This window comes from Peromyscus leucopus, chromosome 3 (assembly GCF_004664715.2).
Source record: "Peromyscus leucopus breed LL Stock chromosome 3, UCI_PerLeu_2.1, whole genome shotgun sequence".
Lineage (NCBI taxonomy): Eukaryota > Metazoa > Chordata > Mammalia > Rodentia > Cricetidae > Peromyscus > Peromyscus leucopus.
In genome coordinates, this window is record NC_051065.1 from 143,307,847 (window position 1) to 143,332,565 (window position 24,719).

Here is a 24,719-nt window from a genome sequence, read left to right on the forward strand (position 1 = left end):
GTGTGTGTGAGAATATGGCTCCACAGTGTGTGTGGAGGCAAGAAGCCAACCTCGGGTGTTGGTCCTCCTCTCTCGCTTTGCCCACTGCACACAGCAGCCTAACTGGCCCTCTAGCTTCCGGGGCTTTTCCTGTCTCTCCCTCCCCTCTTGCTGTAGGAGTGGTGGTATTACAGACTGTGCTCTACTATGATTGGCTTTACATGGGTTCTGGGGATTTGAACTCAGGGCCTCATGTTTGCATGCTTGCCATCTCCTGATCCATCTCCTAAACCCGTGACTGCTGCTCTTGAACCCACTGTCAGTGCCTCTAAAGTAAGGCTGCGCCAGTGAACAAGACTGTGAACTTGGGCAAGGTGACAGTCTGGGTGCCTGGCGTGTGGGGGTATGTATCCAGACACACCATACTGCCACTCATCAGGCTCCGCCTTTCTCATCCCTCTTACATTATTCTCTTTATCCCAGTGAACTTCTTCCAAGCCCATCACAAGTGTGCACCTACTTCCAGCTCTGCGGGAGAGCTCTGAACTCCTTACTCTGGCAGTCCTTTGCCCACCCCCTCCTGGCATGCAGGAGCTCCGTGATGAGACTTAGGTGGAGGGTTGTGCTCACATCAACTGGACTTTCCCTTAGCCCACTAGGAAGCTCCCAGGAAGGCCTAGGGGAGTGCCAATATATAATGTCAGATCAATGCTTTATCATTCTGTCTTTTCACTAATGCCTACTGAAAACTCTTAGGGCCAAGCATGCCATAGCCCCTGCCCTCGGGTTACTGCAGGTGATGGGGTGGAGGGACCGTGACTTTAATTACTAGAGTCTCGTTTGGAAAGGAGATAGACGTAACCTGAGGTTAGGACCAGGCTGAGGAGACAGCTGGGGTGCCTGGTCTGAACCAAGCTTAGTCTCCTTGGCTACTTGGATCCTTTTGCTCTGGGGTGCATGCTGAGATGGAGCCCAGGGTCTTGCAGATGCTAGGCAAGTGCTCTACCTCCAGTCCTGCCACAGCCCCAGGTGGGCCACCTTTAAAACACAAACCTCCACTTGCCCGTCTGTAGTCAGCTGAGTCTCTGGCTGAAGCTTCAGTTCTCACAGCACTGGCTGAACCCAGTGCACACGGGAGGTCAGCGGTACTCCAGTACTGCTTGAGGCTGGAGCCTCCTGGGTCGCAGAGGGCCAGGAGGCTGCTCTGCATCCTGTTAATGAGCAACACTTCTCAAATACCAGGTAGGCATTTCTCCTAGTTCTGTCCACGCGCAGCGCAGGTCCCATTGGCTGTCGGCTCTGGACCAGTTCTGTGGGATCACCTTTGTAAGGATGGGCTTGTTACACGCAGGCCTAGGAGTGGCTTTCTACCCGCAGCTCTTCACAGCTGTTTGGTTTTAGACACTCCTTGATGACATGAATTAACGCATCGCTGACCCTCTCATCTTGAGCCTCGTCTGTCCTGATGAGTGCAAGATCTCACAGGACGCAGAGGGTTGGAGCTGGGAGGAAGAGTCATGACGCGGCCTCACCTTCCCAAGAAGCCATAGGAAACCTTGTTTGGAGTCGTGCATACCGAACACCCAGCCGATCGTGCTAACCCCCGTATCAGCACCGAGCCTCCTGTGTGTTTCTATAGTTACGCTCCTCACAGGAGGTATGTTTTACTCACTACACCGGCTCCCCATTAGCCTCTTGATTAATCTTCGTTTACCCTGGTATCCAGGGAGAGTGCTAGAGTGAGGGCAGATGTCGTTAGGGAGGAAGAGAATCGAGGAAGGAAAAGAGAAAGAAAATAAGATGGGAAGGGAAGGAGGAAGAAAGGAAAAAATCAAAAGGAAATTTCATATTCTAGAGGTAGGCTAGACAAGAAGCAGCATTTCCATGGTCGTGCAACCAGAGAGATCCAGGAATCTTACTGTCCCATTGGATGATGTTGCATTGGGAGATGCGAACAAACTCACTCCAAATAAGGCCTTGACACTAGACCCAAGGGCAGTTCCGCCCAATACCCTCAAACAGCTGCTTCTCTGAAAAGCCCTGCTGAGTACAGGAGATGGTTCCCTCATGCGTGCCTAGATGGAGACCCTTTCAGGTAGCTTTCAGCCCTCCATGTACTCCAACACCTGAGGCCATGTGGGGCTAGGCAGGAGTGAGTGAGTAAGTGGCTGGATCTCAAGTGAGGGTCTCCTGAGGAGGTATTCTCCGACCTTCCCTGTGGGTGGTGCTCAAGTCTTCCATGTTTCTTTCAGCTCCCACTCTCAGCCTTGAGTTAGTCTCTCTCTCTCTCTCTCTCTCTCTCTCTCTCTCTCTCTCTCTCTCTCTCCCCCTCCCCCGTGTGTGTGTGTGTGTGTGTGTGTGTGTGTGTGTGTGTCTGTGTGTGTGTGTCTGTGTGTCTGTGTGAAGTATGTGTTAAGGCGTGCATGCCCACACATACTTGGAGGCCACGGGAGGAGTCTGGATGTCCTATGTACGTGACAGGATTTCACATTGAACCTGGAGCTAGCCTGCACCCAGCAAGCTCAATGATCCTCTTGTTTCCAGCCTGTCTCTCTGACTGGCTTTGTCATAAGTGCTGTGGATTTGAACTCAGGTCCTCAAGGTTGCACAGCAACTGCTCTTATCCACTTGGACATCTCCTTAGCCACCTATGTGTCTTTAAAGAGGTCCCCATTGGTAGCACCAAAGCCTGGGTGGACCCTCAAGGCAGGACAAGCTGCGAGCTGAGCATTTCCAGGCTCCTCCCATAGCCTGGCAGATCTTCTGGGAGGTTGGGAACATTTTGATTATTAACACAGCCAAGCAGCTAATTAAAATAATAAATTAAAGAACAACAGAGGGGTGACTGGAGCTCCGTAAGGAAGCAGGGAGGAAGAAAAGTGTTTCTTTGGCAGCCATACAGGAAATCTGGGCATGTTTGCTTTTCAGGGTCACCCAGGAGGTATGTCAATGGTGGCTTCAGAGATTCCTGACCAGACTCATCCAAGGAGGCCTCAGGGACAGGGTGATGGGAAGGCTGGTGCCTGAGTCTTGCCGGGGGTGAGTAGAGTGGGGTCTGTTCTGTTTTTCTCAGATGTGGGAATGTGGTCCGCTCAGGCCTGTGTGTAATAATGTATGTAATAATGACACTGTTATTGACAAAACAGCAAAGTCCCAGAGGACATCACACCCCATGCAGGCAAGTTTAGCTTCAGAAAGCAACGTTTCATGTGAACATTCTTGTTTTCTGTGCAGGTCATGATGCCGAGCTCTAAATCCAGTGCTAGGAATGGAGGAAACTGCTGAAGAGATGGCAATCACCGGTTCGTCCCATCCCATTAACAGCAGGGCACCAATACAGACCATCAATTGTGCTAGACATTTCCATAATAATAAGTTCTAATTCTTACAGTTCTAGCATTCCTATTCTACATACAAAACAAAAACCAAACCAAACCAAACAAAACAAGACAAAAAAACAACAACAACAATGGCATGAGAGTAAGTGATTTGCCTAGCAGCTTGATTGTTGTGGGTGGTTTGAATGAGAAAGTCTCCCATAGGCTCATAGGTTTGAACTATTTAGTTGGTGGAACTATTTAGGAAGGATTAGGAGGTGTGGCCTTGTTGGACAAGGTGTGTCACTGGGGCTGGGCTTTGAGGTTTCAAAAGCCCACCCATTTCCAGTTAGCTCTCTCTGCTCTATGCTTGTGGATCAGGATGCAGCGCTCAGCTACTGCTCTAGAGCTCTGCCTGCCTGCAGCCTTGCTGTCCACCATGATGGTCATGGGCTCACCCTCTGAGGCTGTAAGTCCCAATAAACTCTTTCTTCTATGAGATGCTCTGGTCATGTTGTCTCTAAACAGCAATAAAGTAACTAAGACAACTGTCAATGACTGCCTTGGTGAGCCAGGTCCCCATCTATACGGCAAGGATACTAGTAATACTGACTACTATAGTTGAATGGAAGGTCATTGGGGTGTCCTGTGCAGAATCCTTCAATACTGGGAATTATGGCCACCGAGATGGCCTCCTGGGCTTTTTGCTCCATGCTAGCAGAGCCCTGCAATGTGGACCTGCACTCAAGAGGCGCTTTGTGTTAATGAAAGAGGACCTTGTACTTTATTGCACTCCTAGCCCGGGTGGCTGGGCTGTGCTCTGTGTCAGTTTCTGTATTTGGAAGGTAAAGGGGCAGTGGGCAGGAGGCTGGAGGATGTGGAAAGATAGTATTGGATGCAGTTCTTTCAGGAAGGCAGAAGCCATGGTGACCTCAGGGGTGGGAGACACGCAGACACTCATCTCTTTTATGACTGGGGATCAGGTAGGCCACAACAATTGGACTTTGGAGTTTGTCTCAAATAGGAAGGGACCTTCTCTGTGGGGAAGGAGTTCACTCTCTAAACATTCTTTCCCTGGTAAATTCTGTTCAATTTGAACGACCTGAGTATCACGCTGGGTCATGGCCTTCTAGGCCTAGAATAGTGAGTAAAAACCATTTGTGCTGGTTAATGTCACCCCGACTGTGGACTGTGGTGCTCTGATCTGGTCACCCTAGGAGACCAACATGGTAGGATGTGGGTAATTAATTTTTTTATACTTGTCAATCTTTTGGAGATTATCTGAGGTGGGCACAGAAGACATTTATGGTCAGGAAAAAGAGTCTTACAAAGAAAAGTCTGACCCAGGCATGGTGGCTTATGCATGTCATCTCAGCTAAAGCTGAGAGGATTGCCACAGGTCTGAGGACAGCATGGGTTACAGTATGAGATCCTGTCGAAAAACAAAACAACACCACCAAACCTTAAAAATACCCAAAAAAGGAAGAAAGGGGAGGGGGAAGGAGGGAGAACGCTTGCTCTGCTAGAATTCTACACACCAGAAGTGATTTATCTGTGGATCAAATCTGCGGATCATGTAGCCTAGTGGTCAGTCCTCAGCCACAGAGCTTAATTATTCAGGATCTGTACCCTAGGCCTCACTGCTCCAGAAAACTCTTTCTTGGGATGATCAATTTATTTTTATTTTTATTTATTTATTTATTTTTGTTCTCACGAACTTTATAGAACATATTTAAGCGAACACTGTGTCCACCATTTTAATAGATAGTATCTGATGCCTGCAGTCTTCCCAATGCTTTGAAACCGCCCTGAACTTGGAACCAGGGACCCTATGGTCCCTCTGTGTTTCTGAGATGGGGGTGGGGGAGTAGATGTTTTTTGCCTGGTACTTGGAGCCCAGCCCTGTCTCATTGGGATGTTAATTTGGGGGCATTTTCAGGCTGAGAGGCTAGAGATGATTTCCAAACTAAAATGTGGGAAACAGACTCAAAGATCTGGACTAAGTCACCCTGGGCCACAGCATCCACAGCTGTCGGGGTCCCTGCTGACCACAAACATCCCCTCTTAGTCTTTCCAACATCCGGTGAGACCACAAAAGGAAACACACAATCAACAAACACTGGATGTGATGGCAAGCCCCTGTAAGCCCTGCAGCTGGGAAACTGAGGCAAGAGGATCACCAGTTCAAAGCCATTCTGTAACACATAGCGAGACACCATCTTCACAAATGAATTAGAGTAAAATGCAACATCTCTGCAGGCCCTCTAGGGATTGATGGTATCGAGTTCCTAATTAAACAGGTAAGCCCCTCTGGGAGACAGAGGCCACACTACTGTGCAAAACCTGTGTCAAGTGCCATAGAAACCATTCCCATCACAGTGCAGCTGTGAGACCATGGCCAGGCAAGGCCAGTGGGTTTCAGTGGGAAGGGGACATCACTTCAGCACTCAGGATAACATGGGCGTGGTGTTCTGGAGACAGGGACGATAGATGAGGTTGCACACAGACAGGTTGACTTGGGTCTACTGTGATGGACTCCATGAAAGGGGCAGCCTGGATTCTACCCGCCTTCATAGCCAGGACAGAGCTGACTCCAAGCAGCAGGGCAGGATGGGTCCCAGCGTGGTCTCTGACTTAGGAGAAGTCAACCTTGCCACAGTGACTCAAAAGTGAACGTGGCCAGACTGCAGGGGTAGGGAGGGGTGTGCCATAGCCTCCACTTACCCAGAAGAAGAAGTTGAAGATGAAGAGCAGATATTTCAGGTGGGCCAGGAGCCAATCATCCTGCTCCGTCTTGCAGTGTGCCATGGTAGCTGGGCCTGTGGAGGACACAAGGATGCTGGGTAGGGGATACCACGGGGATTCTTGGTGTCGTTCCCACCAAGTTTCTGCAATGGCTCCACCAGTCTGGTTCCCAGTGAGTCTGAGGCTGAAGCGCTGGGTGTACATGTGTAGCTTGGACCCCAGATGAAGATGTACAACCATGGAAGGGTGATCTGGGTGGAATTTTCTGGACTTTCGGATCTCAGTTTTGTTATTATGACACAAGGCTAACCCACGGGTCTCCAGAGTCCTTTGTCTCCCTGTCTCACTACCATTGCAGGACATGTTTTCTTGTCACATGAATGCACACATGCTCACACTTGCTCACGATACTCACACATTTGGCAAAGCTGCAGATCTGAGCAGGACTTCTGCATGAGTCACTGTGCACAAGTACCTGTTCGGAAGGGACCTTGATGATGGCCTAGGCCACCTCACCTGTCTCCAGCTCCCCAGCTCCCAGAGGAGGAAGCAGGTCCTAGTGGCTCTGACAGAAGGAGTTAGGAGGCTCTGTATGCTGACTGCTAACTTCAAGTCCTCGATGTGTACTGTGGGCAAGTCCACGCCCTCCCACCCAGAGACCTCATCTATAAGCACAGAGATGATGCTCTGCTGCAGGACCCTCAGGAAGATCTGAGAGATCCTCCCGGTCCAGGGTCTAACTAGGCTTTGGCACATAGTGTGTGCTCAGTAAATGAGAGCCCTACTCCACTTCCCAGATGCCCCATGTCTGACTCAACATCACCTTGTCCTGTTCTGACCCCTGGATGGAGGATCGGAGAACTGTGAAATCAGTGGGGTTCCAGAAGGCCTGCTGGGCATCGCCCTCTTTGCTTCTCAGTAGGTACGCACCTCAGCAGGTTGTCTCTGCTCCTGGGCTGTGGCCGGTCACTTAACCTCTCTGTGCAACATCACAAAGTGAGGAGGCTTGGCAGTACTTCCCGGCTAGAAGGCAGCAGGGGAGCTGTACTCATTCTGTTCTCTTGGAAGAGAACCTTTCTATTTTAGCTGGGGACTTTGCCACCTGGAGTGTGTTGTTATATCCCAGCCTCTCGGTGATGTGTGATCAGGGTTAGCCACTGGCAGGCAAATGATATGTGAGTAGAAGGGGCAGATAGGTTTCTTGAGGCATTGTTTTTTTTTTTTTTGGGGGGGGGGGGGCTCCCTTGTACTTGGAAAGAATGTGGATCAATTTTTAGAGGTGAGCTTGTTCTGATTCTGTGCCGGCTTGTTTCATTGGTCATTGGAGGTTTTTGGCAGACTCCTGCATTCATATAAGATTTGTCAAGCTCTCTAACTCTGCTAATTTTCAGGTCATATATTTCTCAGCAATGTTGTAGAGCACACACAGATTTGGAGCTGTGACATCATTCTGATAGGTCAATCTCTCTGCCTTAACAAGCACCATTCTTTATCTCTGATAAAGTCAGGCACATCCTTAGAGTGAGAAAAAGCTGTACTGCTCTTTGCCTGGTCCTGATCACTTGGCATGCTGATGTTATTGCTGAACTTCAAGCAGCCACTCTGTGCCCCAAACTGTAAACCCTGGGTTGAAAGGGCAGTGCAGCAGGTCCAAAGAACTCAGGGCTCTGATAATTTTGGAGCTGCTACACTGTCCCTGGGCTGGTCACTTCCAGCAAACTTGGAGTTTCTTTAAACCACATGTCTGAATATATGAAAATTAACAGTTATATCTCTGCTCTGGTAGGACAAACAGTAAAGACCAGCGCATGTGCCAGCATGTGCCAAGTGTGCTGCAGCTGGGCTGTGCTCAGAGCATGATGTTGGCTGCAGCCACCGAACATCTCATGCATGTATTTGCCTATGTATTTCATTCATAGGCCTCATACATATGGATATTTGCTTATACATTTTATTTGTGTATCTCATACATATGGATATTTGCTTTACATTTCATTCATGTACTATCATCAATCTGCACTGGAGATGCTAATCATGGACTAATTTTGCCACTGTTGAAGACCATAATGATTAGGAGGAGGGGTTCTAGTGAGATCTGCCTATGCCCAGGGGACTGTCAGTGTCTCCTCCAGTGCATGAGAAGGATATGGGTGCAAGGCTCAAGACTGAAGTTCCCTAGAGAGCAGTGGTCCCAGCGTGGTCATTGCATGTAAGTTCAGGGAGTGTGTCCAGGAGTGTTTAGTGGGTAGTCCCACATTTCCCAGAGTTCTCTAGTAAGGGTAGAAATGTGTATCTGGCACTGGAGTCCAATGCGGAGATGATGTCAGGATAGTGGACAGGAGACAGAGTACTACTACTGAGCACAGTGGATAGTTCCCTGTGCAGATCAGAAGCATGGAGAAAGAAGGAAGGTGTGGCCTGGGAAGGAGAGATCATCAGAGGAATGGGAAACAAGGAGGAAGTTAGTAGGCAGAGGTGAGGGGAGGGGCTGGAGGCTGAGGACACAGGGCCAGGTTCTCAATGAGGGTTGATCTCAGCTGTGCTAAACGAGGGTGCATATGGGAAGGGGCAAGAGAGGAGATTTTCATATGGGCAGGGGGAGGGGTGGAGGGTGGGACAGAGGGTACCAGTGCCATAAAGGAGAGTTGCTTGGCTCCCTGGAAGGTTCCTGGCCCATGCACTGGCTCTGTAGCCCCTGTGAGGAATGAATGGGACTAGTTCCATTGACAACAAATGCCCCACCATCCTGTCATGGTGCATTTACCTCTATGTGTCTTTGTTTTCCCTAATCGGATAGTGGGAGCAGAGTAGGGAGAGGAGAGGGTAGACATGGCATCACAGAGTCTCAGCTCCCAGCAAGGCTTTGGAAAGTCCCTGCCAACCACTGGCATCCTGCTCTCACTCAGCTTCCAGTTCCCATGAGACAGGCTGAGTGCCTATGTACATTTTGTTTCTGCTCATAAGGGTTTGGAGCTGGACAAGCTGAGCCACTGGGAGAATCTGTCCCAGGGTGGGGTCAGACTGTGGGGGCATGTGGGACTCCTGGGGATGAAGGGATCAAGCAGGGGATCTTAGTTTCATTTATGTTCCTGTGATAAAACACCCTAACAAAAAGCACTTTAGGGGAGACGGGTTTATCGTAGCTTACGGTTTCAGGTTAGAGTCCGTCATTGTGGGGAAGGTGGAGAAGTGAAGGCAGGAACTTCAAGCAGTGAGTCACATCACACCCATAGTCGATAGCAGAAAGAAATGAATTTGTACATGTTCATTTGCTGGCTTCTCTGTGCCAGCTCTGTTTCTCCACTCTTACATAGCTCAGGACTCATTGACTAGGGAATTGTGCTACCCACAGTGGACTGGTTCTTTCCACATCAACTGAGTCAATTAAACAGTTTCCAACATGCCAATCTAATGTAGACAATCACTTCTCAGATGATTCCAGGTTGTGTCAAGTTGGCAATAATGATAACCATCACATGGGGTTTTGCTATATCCTAGTCTAACATGGAATTCGTAATCCACCTGCCTCTGCCTTCCTGATGCAGACATTACAAATGTGTCTCACCATCCCCCTATCAACCTCTGATGCGGAATCATAAGCAAGCATCTGAGTATGAAAGAGGCAAGTGTTCCTCAGACCCCATGTTTCATCAAACTGCTCTTTAGGGTTGGGACAAGACTTGGGCAGGGGGTGACCAATGACCCCAATTTCCTAGGACAGTGATGTTTCTTAAAAGACAAGGTTTTTGAGTGCTGGATCAGGAAGGACTTATGTGATCTTGCTTCAAGATGCTGCTGATCTCAGGACCTGACCTTGACTCAGAGTCCTGGGAGCCATGTCTGGGGACAGTCAGGCATCACCCAGTCAGGTGTGGTGAGAATCAAGCATTGTGGGCATGTCCACTCATGGAATTCACATGTAGGATAGTTTCCACCAAAATGCTAAAGCTTTTTCACTGATCAGCAATGGCTTCAGGCACCTTCCCTGGGTCCTGGTGTTGATGGAGGAACAAAGCTGGATTCAGAGGCTGCTGAGGTCACAGGCATGCTACAGGCCATCTCAGAAAAGCAAGAGCAGATGCTTGGGTGGTGATGTCATGTTCTGGGCCATTCCTGAGGACTGAATGTATATGTCATATGTCACCAGCTGTGAGGCTTGGGGACCACTATCTCTCTGCTGCAAGCCTCGCCCCCTACCCCCAGGAAATGACTCTCAAAGAGCTCAGAAGAGGAGAGGCCATAGGAGCCCAGATAGGCCTGCTGTCTTGGTGAGCCAGGCATGGTTCTGACAAGGCCAAGAAGCTAGGAGTGTAGGGCTCTTAATGATTCCAGAGCTGAGAGCTGAAGGGGCAGCTGGAAGGACCCACAAGGACCCCTGGCTCTGTTCTCTCTCTCTCTCTCTCTCTCTCTCTCTCTCTCTCTCTCTCTCTCTCTGTGTGTGGTCAGAGGGCAACTTTAGGTGTTGATATTTACTTTCCACCTTTTTTCTTTTTCTTTTCTTCTTCTTTCTTTCTTTCTTTCTTTCTTTCTTTCTTTCTTTCTTTCTTTCTTTCTCTCTTTTTTTTTTGGAGCTGAGGATTGAATTCAGGGCCTTGTGCTTGCTAGGCAAGCACTCTACCACTGAGCTAAATCTCCAATCCTACTTTCCACCTTTTTTGAGACAAGGGCTCTGATTCACAGTTGCTAGCCCTTGAACTTACAGCAACTCTCCTGCCTCTGTCTCCCATTTGTCAGTGTGACCATGCTGAGATTACAGGCCATGTAAAAGAAACTCTCTGTTTCTTTTTACGTTGTGGGTCCTGAACTGAGACCACCAGGCTTTCAGGGCAAGCCGCTTGACTACTGTGCCCTCTTTCTGCTTCCTTGAGAACTGAAGCCAAGCCCTGGGTGGCAGGAGGAGCCAGAAGTTACACTGTGGCTTTGCGGTCTACAGAAGGCCTCCACTCCTGATGGGCAGTTCTGACCGAGGGCTAGAGAGGGAAGCGAAGCTGAGGGCCCATGTGTGCCCCTAATTTGCTGCTCAGTCCCCTGGTGGGAATATTGAGGGTGATCTCTGGCAGGGCAGTGTGTCTCTAATTTTGGTTTCTTGCAGATTTCTTCAGCTTGATAGTCTCATGTGAAAGCTAAGAACATGGTGTCTGTCTTGGGCACAGACTGTAGTTGGGTCTGTAGGAGGCAGCAGGCCCCTGGGTCAAGAGAGCCACCATGCTGTGCACTACAAAGGAACCAGCTGATGTTCACAGAACCTTCTAGAGGGAACCACATCCTTGTTTCTGGCTGCCTGAGTTTGAGGTTTGGAGTCCTGTGGTTGTGAGCACCACAGTGAGGCATGTTCTTGAGTCTCTGGGGAGGCTCCACTTTGTCAACATGTCGATGTCAGCTACTGCACACACATGGATGAATGTGGGCCACTGCTTGGATCAAACTAAGGGTTGACGGCTAACTATAGAGTCCCGTGGATGGTGCTGTAGGTGGACCTCGAATTAAGATCCTGGCAATAAGAATTCCTAGCCTTTTTGTCCTGAGCAATGTTTTCGTAAGCACAGGATGGGACTTTTTTTTTTTTCTTCCTGTTTCTGGCCTCATTTGCAGCATCAACATGCATTAGATGCAGGAGTCCACTCTCTGCTCTGTCTTTAGCTATGTGCTCTCATCAGGTTCCACATGCAAAACACATGCACATGTGTACACACACACACACACACACACACACACACACACACACACACACACAAGTCTCCTCAGGTTCTGTTTGCTGTCACATTCTGTTAAGTGCTTCTGATTTTTTCTTTTTCCTTTTAAAAATTTCAACCTGATCTTTGCAACAGGGACTTCTTGTACACATGACAAGAGTCAGTGAATGAACAAACACAACAGCAGCACTAATTGAGTGTGAACACCAGTGGTCACCCAGCACCATGATCCTTGACAAGCCAAATGACCTCCATGTCTCAGCTTCCTGCTTTGTGAATTGGAGATGATGCAGGGCCAATTCTGTCTCCTTCAGGTAGTTTTGAGGATCAAAAATGGGCTGGAGAATTTGCAAGAACTTTGTGTACTGAAATGTTCGAGGGATGATTGAACCCAGACCTCCAAGGTCTTCCTCAATGAAGGTGAGTGGAAAGTGGGTGGTATGTCAACTCTCTGTTGCTGTGACAAAATGCCAGAGGAAAGTCAGCTTACAGGAGGAGAGATTAATGTAGCTCATGGTTCTGGAGGTTCCCATGCACAGGTGCTGAAAGGCAGGCTGCAGCCTGGGCGACCTGCAGCCAGGGCTGCAACAGGGGCTACTATATGGCCTCGGACAGTGGGCAGGAGGTCATCAAGTCCAGATGGTAATATCTGTCTTGGTGCTTACATCAGCTTCCCCAACCCCTGTGACTTCAGGAGGGCAGGCTTAAGGAAACCTGGGTTCTGGCCCCAACCTTGTGTCTAACTTTCTCTGTGATGTCAAGCTATAGTTTTCCCGTGTATTCAGCTGCAAGGATGACCTCCCTTACTGAGTCAGGTGAGGTGTCCTTTTCAAGTCCTTTGTCCACATCATCATCTCAGACTATCTATGCATCCCAGATGGAGGTGCCCAGCAGCAATCATGGCTGTCACACACTACATTGGGTGCTACTCTAAGTACTTCATAAGTAAATCTCTTTAAGGCTCACAGACACCCCATGAGATGGGCTTCAGAACCATTTCCTGCCACAGATGCAGAAAAGGCTACCGAGGTACTGTGGCTATCACTCTGTATGTTGTGAATGTGTTGCTCTGATTGGTTAATAAATAAAATTCTGATTGGCCAGTAGCCAGACAGGAAGTATAGGCAGGATGAGCAGAGAAGAGAATGTTGGGAACAGGGGGGCTGAGTCAGGCGTTGCCAGTCAGACACAGAGGAAGCAAGATGTAAAAGTACTGGTATGCTACAAGCCACATGGCAACTTATAGATGAATAGAAATGGGTTAATTTAAGATATAAAAACTAGATAGCAAGAAGCCTGCCATGGCCATACAGTTTATAAGTAATATAAGTCTCTGTGTATTTACTTGGGTTTGAGTGGCTGCAGGAGCTGGGTGGACACAGGAAAACTTCAGCTACAGAGGTCACACAGTAAGCTAAGAGTGGTCAGTCAGTTTTAGCAGGTGACATGTTCTTGTGAGTCTATACACCACCCCTGTTTACACCTATTATGTCTGGGACAATGCCAGTTGATATCTATTGTCTTGCTATTGTAATTATTACTAATGTCCTGTTCACTTAAAAAATGTCCTGGCTATATAGATGGGTGGATGCTAAATGCAGGCTCATCACCACTGTGTCAGGCCATCTGTCTGCAATCATCTTCACTCCCCAAGGCCTCTGTATCTTCTCATCCCATCCTTTCCACCTCAGCGGGTCTCTCCAACTGTGTGCTGCTCTGAAAGCCATGGTCATCAAGCTCCTTTAGTGAAGCCCAAGCTGCAACCCTCAACCCTAGTCATAGTTGAAACTGGAACTCAGTTCTGGATTCTGAGCACAGAATAGTGTGCAGAAGGTGTGAGCATCAGTTGGTGGTGAAGGAATGATGGAACCATTGGGCAGATCCACTGAAGAGTCTCCTGAAAGTTCTCAAACTTCTTGAGAGTTACTCAGATACTTCTCTGTCCTCTCCATCAGAGCCCCAAGGGAGTGGAGCTGAAGATCACAGAGGGGAGAGAAGTGTACTTTTGCATGGCCTCTGTGACCCATGCCTGTGTTGTGCACAATGGGAGTTCCGCAGAGATGGCTCAGTGAATCGAGGGCTTCCCAGGACAGCCTCACCCAGTCCAGCTCTGGGGACTCCTGCCTTCCCCTTGGGTGTTCTCTGTCCTTTCCACAACATCCTCTTTCTCCTCTCAGTTTTATCCTCAAATAAGAAATCCAGACCTATGCCCACCACACATCAAAGTAGACAGCCTTTTTAAATTGATCTTGACAAGACCCTCTGGGAACAGGGCATTTCCCATTCCACAAATGGGAAACATTGTAAGAATGAACAGTGCTTCCTGAGTGAGTCAGACCACAGAAGAAGCCTAGCTGGAGTCAGGCAGCTTACAGACCTCAAAATGTACGTACAGTCATCCCCCTGCCTCAGCTCCTGAACCCTCTCTGTCTGGCCATTGTTATAGTCCTTAAGCTGCATCCACACAAAAGCTGGGGAAGTCTAGGACACTGACGGCTTATCACAAGGGACACTCAACAAAGATAACACAAAGGGCTCCCTTTTGTCTTCTGTCTCCCTTCCCAACCTTCCTGTATCCCAAGGTTAGAGATATACTGTGCTTGTGGAACCTAAAACAGCCCAGGATGTCCATAAATGCCAAGTACAAGGTAAGTAGGTCATCCTACCTTCAGCTCAGGAATATATGGTTTCTTTAGTCTGCAGACTAGGGAATTAAGGGCCTGAGAAGCCATGCAGACTGCCTGGCCAGGGGTCTGGATCGTGAGCCATCCAGTTTCAGGTACAGGACAGCAGCTCCCAGACCAGGGGTCTCTTGCACTGTCTCAGTGAGTGAGGCTGGGCCACAGTTTCTGTTTTATGTTCAGGGTAGATCTGGAATCAAGTCTGGGTGATGTCGAAGCAGTGGCTTCTCAGGTTTGAGGCCTCAGGCTTGGAGGAGAGAACTCCCACACATTCTCTTGTTGGATCTTGAATCTGGGAACTCAGAGACCCTCCTGTCCAGGTCCTCAGACCAGAGTGATGTTTTAGGTGACCTCTTTAGGATGCACCGAGGATCTGTAAGGTGAAGATCATTGACTACAGGAAGACCCAAGAGCTCGGGGTACATTGGGTTCCTCAAGGGAGTGAGACAGATCCCGCAGCTCCATTATCCAGCTCTGGGAAGAGACAGCTTTCTCATGGTTCATGTGCATGGCTACTCATGGAATTGTTCAGTGTGCGGTCCATACAGCTGCGAAGTTTAACAAGCTCCCCACCTTCCTTCTCTCTCCCATTTCCAATTGTATGGAGCCAGCATTGCTCCATACCACCCATCATTTCCTGATAAACATAGGTACTCTCCTTCCGTTGCCAAGCAGAGGCTGGGCAGTGTAATATATAATGGGTGGAAGGAGTCTAAGACTTGGGCTGTGCAATCTCAGGAAAGATCGGGAGACAGTTGGGGTTGCTATATTTGACAAAACAAAACAAACACACAAACAGCAACAAAATGAAAATAGAAGACTATAGATCCCTTCAAACTGGGCCTGGAGAGTGGTTGTCTTTCTTCCAGAGATGGATAGTGGCATCAAACGTACTTATGTTTGAGTCATAACGTAGCCTAGGCTTCCCATGGTCCTCTAGAGGTTGTTCTCCCCTTCTCTCATTGTCATGGGCACACAGCTGCCCAACTGCAGTGCTCCAAGCTGAAAGATCTGGAGCTGGAGACAGTGGATGTATGTAGTGGCCTGAATCCTAAATGTCCAACAGAGGCTCACACTTTGAATATGTGGTCCCTAGCTGGTCTCTGCTATGGGCAGCTGTTTAACCATTAGGAAAAGGAGACTGGCTGAGGAGACAGGTCACTAGGGGCAGGTCCTTGGAATTTGTATTCTTGGCTTCCAAGAGCACCCTCTTCTTTCTGGTTTGCTAGGATGTGAACAGCATCTGCCACTCACTCCTGCAGCCATAGCTGATTTTCTCTGCTGTGCCTCACCCCTTATGATGGACTGAAATTCTCAGAAAAGTATCATTCCTCCTGTCTTAGTCAGGGTTTCTATTGCTGTGAAGGCAACTCTTACAAAAGAAAACATTTAATTGGGGCTGGCTTAAGTTCAGAGGTTTAGTTCATTATCTTCATGACACCATGCAGGCAGACATGGCACTGGACAGCTGAGATTTCTACATCTGGATTGGTGGGTAATAGAAGAGAGAATGCCACTGGGCCTGGCTTGGGCTTCTGAAACCTAAAAGTCCACCTCCAGTGACACCTGTCTTCTCAAAAGGCCACACCTCCTAATAGTGTCACTCCCTGTGAGCCTATAGGGGTCATTTTCATTCAAACAACCACACTTCCTTAAGTTGTTTCTCTCAGTTTTTTTCTGGCATTTGGATGCAAAGGTAACACATACAGAATATACTCCATGCGCTCAATGCCCAGTCACTTCATAACCTTTCTTCCTAAGAGCTGGAACATACATACCCCTGAAATCCAGTTTGAACTGCCCAGACAAAGGTAGGAGAGGAAAGTGCAGCGGCTCTCAAATTCAAGGGCATTTTAGAATTGTCTGGGTGGTTGCAGAAACACAGGGAGATCTGGGCATGGGGCTCTATCCCTATATGGTGGTTTGAAAGAAAATGGCCCCCAAAGGCAGTGGGACTATTAGGAGGTGTGGCCTTGTTGGAGTAGGTGAGGTCTTATTGGGGGAAGTGTATCACTGGAGAGGCAGTGTTTTAGAGCACTTACTGTTGCCTGCAAGTCAAGATGTAGGACACACTACTACTTCTCCAGCTCCATGTCTGCCTACATGATGCCATACTCCCAGCCCCCATGCTCCCCACCATGATGATAATGGACTAAACCTCTGACCTGTAAGCAAGCCACCTCAATTAAATGTTTTTGTTTTTTTTTTTTTTTTTTTTTTTTTATGAGAGTTGCCTTGGTCATGGTGTCCCTTCACAGCAATAGAAACCCGAGCTAAGACACCCCAAAACTGCAAAAGTCACACAAATGCCACCGCTACCCCTGGAGCCAGACCCTTCCCTAGAAATCTCATTCCGAAAGTCTTGAGGGGAGCAGCGAACATGTGTGTCTAGCTGATGCTGGTGCAGCTGGTCTGGGCACACACAGTGCCCTTTGCATGACAGGGAAAGGAACCAGACCATGTGTTCCTGGATCCGGAATGACCATGTGCAATGGAACTGCCTACCCATCTTGGACTGCTACACCGGAGACAATTCTTTATTTTTCAAGCTATTGCCCTGCTGGGTTCTGGTTCAGCAGCTCAATATTTTTTTTCTTACTGGATTGCATCTCTGGGAGTCAATCTTCTCTGGTTAATGTCTCTCTCAAAAAGAAGAAATGAAATTCTACTGTGGCTCTGCCTCTAGATGTGAGGAATTAGACTTCCATTAGAAATAATGACAACCATGGTGTGAGCTCAGGTATAAGGTTCAAAGTTGTGTCTGGACGCAATGCTCCTTGTATCTCAGGTCTCCCAGGTGGCCCCAGGCCCTGCTTCCCTTTAGTATTCGATGAGGTATCACGTTTCCTGTTGCTATGGTGACAGATTTGACAGAAGCGAGTCAACAAAGGAAGGGGAACTTGGGTTTGAAGTTTGAAGGAGAGACTCTATCATGGTGGAGAGATAATGGTGGCCAAAGTATGCGGTGATTGGTCACACTGTGTCCGTAATCATGAGATGGGGGGAAGGAGGGAAGGAAGGAGAGAAAGAGGGAAAGAAGGAAGGGGAGGGAGGGGAGGGAGGGAGGGTGGGAGAGAGGGAAAGAGGGAGAGAGAGAGGTGGAGGGAAGAGGGAAGGAGAGAGGAAGAGAGACAGAGTCTAGCTGGCTTCCTCCTCCTTTCTCCTTTCATCTTTATTCAGCCCGGGACTTCAGCCCACTGGATGGTGCTGCCCACACTCAGGGTGGGTCCTCCTTCCTCAGTTAAGCCTCTCTGGCAACACCATCAAAGACACGCCCAGATGTGTGTCTCCTAGGTGATTCTAAACCCAGCCAGCTGACAATGAAGATTAGTCCTCCTGCACCACTGAGGTCGGAGGTCATTCCCTCGTCCAGACACTCTGAACTCACTGCTGTCTGAAGTTCACCACTCCATGATTCCCAGAGTTACTACTAACAGCCAAGGAAGTGGCTTTTTGGTCTTCTCTGATGGAAGTGAGACGCCGGCACACCCTCATTTCCCAACCCCTCTCTCTTGTGTGTGCTGGGGATGGAACCCAGAGTTTCATGAGTGCTGGACTCACTGTTGAAGCCACTGAGCCACAACCCGACCACACCTTCCTTCTGAAGCACCCTCCCTGGGGTCCACTGATATGGCCTGTGGTAGTTTCAATAAGAATGGCCCCCATAGAATCATGCATTTGAATGCTTAGTCACCAGGGAGTGACATTATTTGGGAAAGATTAGAAGGATTAGGAGGTGCGGCCTTGTTGAAGTAGGCATGACCATGTTGGAGGAAATATGTCTTTGTGGGTGGGCTGTGAGGTTTCAAAAGCCAATGCCAGGCCCAGTATCTGCCTGCGTCTTTACATCAGACGACAGGACCGGTCTCAGATACTGCTCCAGCGCCTGTCTACATGCCACCATGCTCCCTGCCGTGATGATGACAGACCAAGCCTCTGAAACTGTAAGTGAGCCCCCAATTAAGTGCTCTTTTTATGAGAGTTGCCTTGGTCATGGTGTCTCTTCACAGCAACAGAACAGTGACTAAGAGACGGCCTCGCTGATTTCATGATCCCATTTTCTTCAGAGGCTTCTTGTTTGCCTCTAATAAGCCTTAATTGCTATGGTTTGAAGATGGTTCCAAAGCTTATGTGTAAGAAGCTTAATCCTCAGGACAGCGGAGAAGGACCAGACAAGAGCCCATTAATGGCGTTCTCACAGGGTGGGCTAATTTTCTCCTGTGGATTTGTTGTGAAACAAGATTGGGCTTCCTCTTGCTCACTGTCCCTCATCTCCTTGTACCTTCTCTCTGTGGCTTGAGAGGACATAGAATAAAGACCCCTTCCAGAAGCCATCGCCATAGTCTTGAACTTTCTACCTTCCAGAACCATAGCTAAATTCATTCTGTTCAGGGAAATTTAGGAAGGGCTATTAGAGCCTGCTGAGATCCAGGCTCACCCAGGACCACAATCCATTCAAAACAGAGTCATTGGTTTTCAGTGCCACCCCTCTAGCCCTTAGGTATCCTCTCAGAAGGGAGCTTCCACCTACCTGTCTAATGTTCATCCCTCATCCTCACAGTCCCAGCCACCCCCTTTGCATCCTCCTCAGTGAGCATCCTGGGAATCCGCCCATTCCATTCCTTTCACCTCCCTGCCTCAGGCCTCTCCTCACTTTGCATGGGGAAGTTATTTATGTATCCGTTTCCCCTGAGATTAGATAGTCTATTAACTTGCCAAATGTCTAAGGTCCCCATATGTGTACACATGCGCTAGGTGGTAGAGATTGAAAAGAATTAATAAGGCAGTCTCTGACCTCCAAACACTCAGAGCTGGGGCAGCAGGCAGAGTAATATCACTTTAGCAGAGTGTAGGAAGTTCAAGGCCAAGATGTATTTACAGGGGTGCTGAAGAGGGAACTTTATAGGAGAAGGTTTATAGGATGGTTTATAGGAGATGGTTTATAAGAGAAGGGGCTGAGAAGGGTGTACACCAGGCTCAGAGACCTGACCTGGATTTCATAAACAATGGGGATCTGTCACCTCTGGCCCAGGAGTAGGAATCAGAATCACCACTTAGGAGGTTAAGGTAAATAAACTCAAGTGTCTATCAGAGTCCAGGGGTGGGGAATGAGCATTCATTTAAATGAGTTCTGAAAAAAATACGGTTATCTGAAGGGACCATCAGGCATACGTTAATTGATGTCCCGTGGCTCTGCTGGACATAGGGGCATAGAGCCCACGAGGGGCTGTCCAGCCCAGCCTAGCACAACCACATCAGTCCCTAACAACTGCTCCAGGATGGCAATTGCATGTGTAGATCCAGCCAAGGAAGTGGAGGAAACTTAGGATGAGAAGTCAAACTCTGACCTCCACCTAGAGAAACTGCTGCCACAGCAGACTGAATTTGCACATGCCAGCTTCAACCACACTCTGGAAAGCTTAGGAGCCTTGCCATAGACTGAGCACTCTTAACAAACCCAGCATCATTCAAGTGAAGACAGAGCCTATGCTTTCCCCCCATTCAGAGAGGTACCTATGCTATAATTTCCTTGACTGTCTTCACTGGAAGGAGCTACATCTCCTTGGAGGAAAAGCTACTCTTTTCTTTGTCCAGGCTGGGCAGGGTTCAAGCCCCATACCTACAGGAGCTGCTTGCTTCTTTCTTTGGGTGAAGTTTGGGGTGTGTGTGCTCTTGGACCCCTACTGAGGAGAGTGAAGGGGCTGAGGGAAGTCCTCGCTTTACAGGATTACCAAAGGAAGGGACTCCTCATGGGGCTGTTCGGAAGTCCACTGACCTCATGGCAGGACAGGGGTGGGCAAGCAGAAGGCCGAGTATCAGGGGTTCCTTCCGCTCTCTACTGGCTAAAAAGGGAACAGGGTGCTATCCCTTTCTCTGCCTCAGTTTCTTTGTTTGTACCTGACAAGGTTGGTGTTCTGGAAGTATGTTCTTCAAACAACTTTTTCGGTAGACTTCAATACATAAGACTAAGTCAGGTGGAGCCTTGCTGGTGCAAGAGGGGTGTAGAGCATCCCTCCAAGTTAAGCTTCTCTCTTCACTATCTCCTCCTCCCCTCCCACTTCCCCAAAGCCGGGACCACAACACAGCCTCAGCTCTAGGACTCTGAGATCCTACCTTCTGATTCTTTAATGAGTGTCATCATCGCACAGTTGTCCAAGGTTAGAATGACCCCGGGCACAGCACGAACTCAAGGACACCTGTGAGGTCACCTGGGAAGCTGGCTGCTGTTATCTCTGGGCCTCGGTCACACCCACCTCACCCATTTTCATAGTGACAAAATCCACAAAATATAAAATTGACCCCAGTAACCATTTTAACACATACAATCCAGGGACCTGAAATACATTCATAAGGTTGAGTAGCTATCACCCTCTTACATTTCTAGAACTTTCTCATCACCCAAGCTGGAAACCTCACTGATATGGATTCACATCACGCCCCCACGGTTGGGCATGGTTGCGCATGCCTGGTGGGACCGGGTCACTTCCGCCTAGTCATTTCTGAGTCAAAATGTTTTGTGTGGCCAGGACCCCTTGGCTTTGTGTGGTTGTGTAAAGCACGCAGCGCAACCATCTGATCTACGCACATGCATGGAGTAGCCACATGGGCCTGTGTGCGCAGGCGCGGCCCAGCCTTTATAAGCCGGCTCCATGATTCCCAGCCCACTTCACTCACGTGTCTTCCCACAGGCCTGTGCACATCTGTTCCTCTCCCTTATCTTAATAAAACTTTTGTTAGTGGATTCTGTCATGGTTCGTGACATTTCCTCACAGGGTAAGAGCGCCGCAAAAACAAAAACCAAACCAAACAAACAAACAAACAAAACAACAACAACAAAAACAACAAAAACCCAACACCCACACCTTGAAGTACTCATTCCTCGGCTCCTCCTGTAGCCTTTGGGGTCCTCTACTCGGCTTCCTGTCTGTGATTTCCTTAGTTTGAGTATTTCCTATCCACAGTGTCCTATGTCCTACGTCTATTGCATCTCGCTTTTCTTACCGTAACATTTTCAGGACACTTCTGGACAGTCGTCCCTTGTGCTTGGCCCTCAGCTCGGCCCCCAGCACCAATGGGCTGAGGATGGGTGCTGGCTCATTTCTCTTTCCCAAATGCAGCCCTGGATGGACCAACACTGTTGCCACAGCTTTCTGGACCCTGCCCTCAGCTGAGGGCACTGAGTGGATTGACTCTTGGGGCCCCGAGCTCTGAGTCCACGTAACCACAGCATGACAGCTGCTGGACGCCATTCCAATTGTTTCTGCAACTGTTCTCTCGCGGGCAGAGTTTGCACTGAAGCATCAGAGGCAGAAGTTCCAAACCCTGCAGCCAAGTGATAACACCTCCTAGAAATTTACCAGACCCAGCCGGGCGGTGGTGGCGCATGCCTTTAATCCCAGCACTCGGGAGCAGAGGCAGGCGGATCTCTGTGAGTTCGAGGCCAGCCTGGTCTCCAAAACGAGTTCCAGGAAAGGCGCAAAACCCTGTCTCGAAAAACCAAAAAAAAAAAAAAAAAAAAAATTTTACCAGACCCAGAATCCCCCCAGTTTCAGCACAGCAAGAAGGGGCCCCAGTTTCTACGTTCTGTGCACTCTGGTGCTGTGGGATGTTCTGTATGTTAAATGTGTTGCTCTGATTGGTTAATAAATAAAACACTGATTGGCCAGTAGCCAGGCAGGAAGTATAGGCGGGACAAGGAGAGAGGAGAATTCTGGGAAGTGGAAGGCTGAGGCAGAGAGACGCTGCCAGCCGCCGCCATGAAAAGCGAGATGTAAGGTACTGGTAAGCTCTGAGCCACATGGCAACTTATAGACCAATAGATATGGGTTAATTTAAGATAGAAGAACTAGATAACAAGAAGCCTGCCACGGCCATACAATTTGTAAGCAATGTAAGTCTCTACGTGTTTACTAGGTTGGGTCTGAGCGGCTACGGGACTGGCGGATGAGAGAGGTTTGTCCTGACTGTGGGCCAGGCAGGACTGGAGAAAACTTCAGCTACACTATGGGGAGAAGGAAGGCTGACCCCACAGGCTATCATCACGTGTACATTATTCCTTGCTTAAGTGTACTCAGAGCCTGCTGGCTGTGAATTAGATGGGCACACACTCTGGGTGATAGGAATTGGACAAAGTGTCCCAATGACACAGAAACTTACCTTTCTTCCCAGACAGGGGGATTTGTACAATTTCTCATTTACTTTCCAAATAGTGTCTGTCTTATGTCTGGAATAAAACACTATGGCTTAGTGGTGAGCCATAAGACCCTTCCTTCCTCGGAGGTGTGTGTGTGTGTGTGTGTGTGTGTGTGTGTGATTGTTCAGTCATGTGAAAAATGTTACCACTGATTGGGTTCTGAGGGATTTCACAGATCCAAAGGCTCCCTTACCTGAGGTTAAGGGCCACTGACACTCTTCTCCTTTTAGGGGCAATAGACAAGCCTGCCCATTCCAAAGAAAAGGCCCACGTCTCAGGGACAAGACCAGACCTGGCAGGTTCAGGGATGCTGCCGAGTCAGGGTTACCTCTTCAGCCAAGGATCCCACAAGTCCAGCTTCCTGGTTCAGTTCGCTGTCTCCTCACAACACAGATTCGGGAGACTGTGTGTCTGTGCATGCAAATGCAAGAACAGTCTTATGTCTAAATTTCAATCTGAGTGTTCACTTTGGGACTCAGATGTGAATCTTCTGGGTCTAAAGTCCAGAAGATGCTGTGATTCAGTGAGATGAGCGTGGAAACTGCTTAGGCTCCTGGTAAATAAACCATGGCGTTCCTTCTCAAGTCATTACAAACGTATTTTCTAGGGACTTTGTAATTCCTAAGAAAAATATCTGAATCATTTTACTAGCGAGCCAAGCATATAGATATTTGTCTTTTTAAAAGGTATTTGACTTTTCTGGGCAAGGAAATAACACATTCTTCTGGCCACTGGCCAAAAAAAATCATAATCACCCTAGCTCTACTCCAAAGCAAAAGACATGGCTTTAGAACACCCTGGCTGTTGCCGAACTCAGTCCCCTGATCATGTGTAACCCTCCATCCCTGCATCATCATTACCCACTGCTTCTAAGGTTTAGGAAGTTACCTGCATGTCCCAGGTGAGGATGAAGCCCCTTCCTCCAACAATGTAGTTTATGAATCATTTATATGAGGATGTATGTGAGTATCCTTAGTATTGAATAAAGAAACACACAAATAAAGTGAGAGTTACCTGGCAAGGCAATTTCCTTTTGTAAAAAGAGTATGCGCTGACTCAAACCAGGCTAGTGAGTGTACATGACCAAGATGCTGTCTGTCTTTCCTCCCTAACTGGGTTGGTTTGAATAGGAATGGCCCCATAGACTCACATGTTTGAATGCTTGGCTCATAGGGAGTGGCAGTATTAGCAGGTTTAGTAAGTGTGGGCTTTGTTGGAGGAAGTGTGTCACTGTCCGGGCAGGCTTTGAGGTCTCAGATGTTCAAGCTAGGCCTAGTGTGGCATTCACTTCTGCTGTCTGTGAATCAAGATGTAGAACTCTCAGCTCCTTCTCCTGCACCATGTCTGCCTGCATGTCACTATGCTTCCCACCATGACCATAATGGACTAAACCTTTGGACTGTAAGCCAGCCCCAATGAAATGTTTTCTTTATAAGAGTTGCTGTGGTCATGGTGTCTCTTCACAGCAATACCCAAACTAAGACACTAACACAGGTGGCCCATATCACATCCCATTAGTAGGAGCTTGAAGGGGAAAGGTGTGACAGAGCTTGGTAATGTCTAGTGGCTGGGCACATAGGCATGTTATAAGATGAGAGATATTTAGGCAATATTGATCCTTGGTAGGCTACCTGCCTTTGATAGAAAAAAATCATTTCTTACATGTATAATCATCATAGCCCTACAAAGTCAGTGTTTGTTTAGTTGATGGGTTTTGTGTTTTTGTTTACATTTTGTCTTTTGAGATGAGATCTTCCTATGTAACCTAGGCTGGCTTTCAACTCTCTTGCCTCATCCAGAGGGCTGGGATTATAATCTATCTCATGGACTCTGCATCAATATGTCTGACATTTAGAGCATGGTCATTATCTCCATTTTGCAGATGGGGCCATGGCTTGCATGTGGAATGCCCCACAGGCCCATGTGTCTGAACGTTGGTAGATTGTAGAACCTTTGGGGTGGGGTGGGGAGAACATAGCGAATGTGGGTCACTGGGGGTGGACCTTTGAGGGTCACAGCCTAGCCCCACTTCCTGCCTGAGCTCTCTGCTTCCTGTCTGCGCTATGATGTGACCAGCAGCCTCCATCCTTCTACTGCCAGGGACAGGAGA

General features: G+C 48.5%; 1 protein-coding gene across 3 annotated transcripts in view; it reads right to left on the reverse strand.

Moving 5' to 3' along the window:
• The window catches only part of Tspan11 (tetraspanin 11), a 68,215-nt gene that overhangs the window by 35,477 nt on the left and 8,019 nt on the right, over positions 1-24,719 (reverse strand). For 2 of the 3 annotated variants that reach the window (XM_037204123.1, XM_037204125.1), the window contains exon 2: positions 6,021-6,116. In XM_037204123.1, the coding sequence (XP_037060018.1) occupies positions 6,021-6,104 (84 nt within the window). In that variant the 5' untranslated portion in view covers positions 6,105-6,116. The remainder of the gene's footprint in view (positions 1-6,020; positions 6,117-24,719) is intronic. The other variant, XM_037204124.1, reaches the window with a different exon arrangement.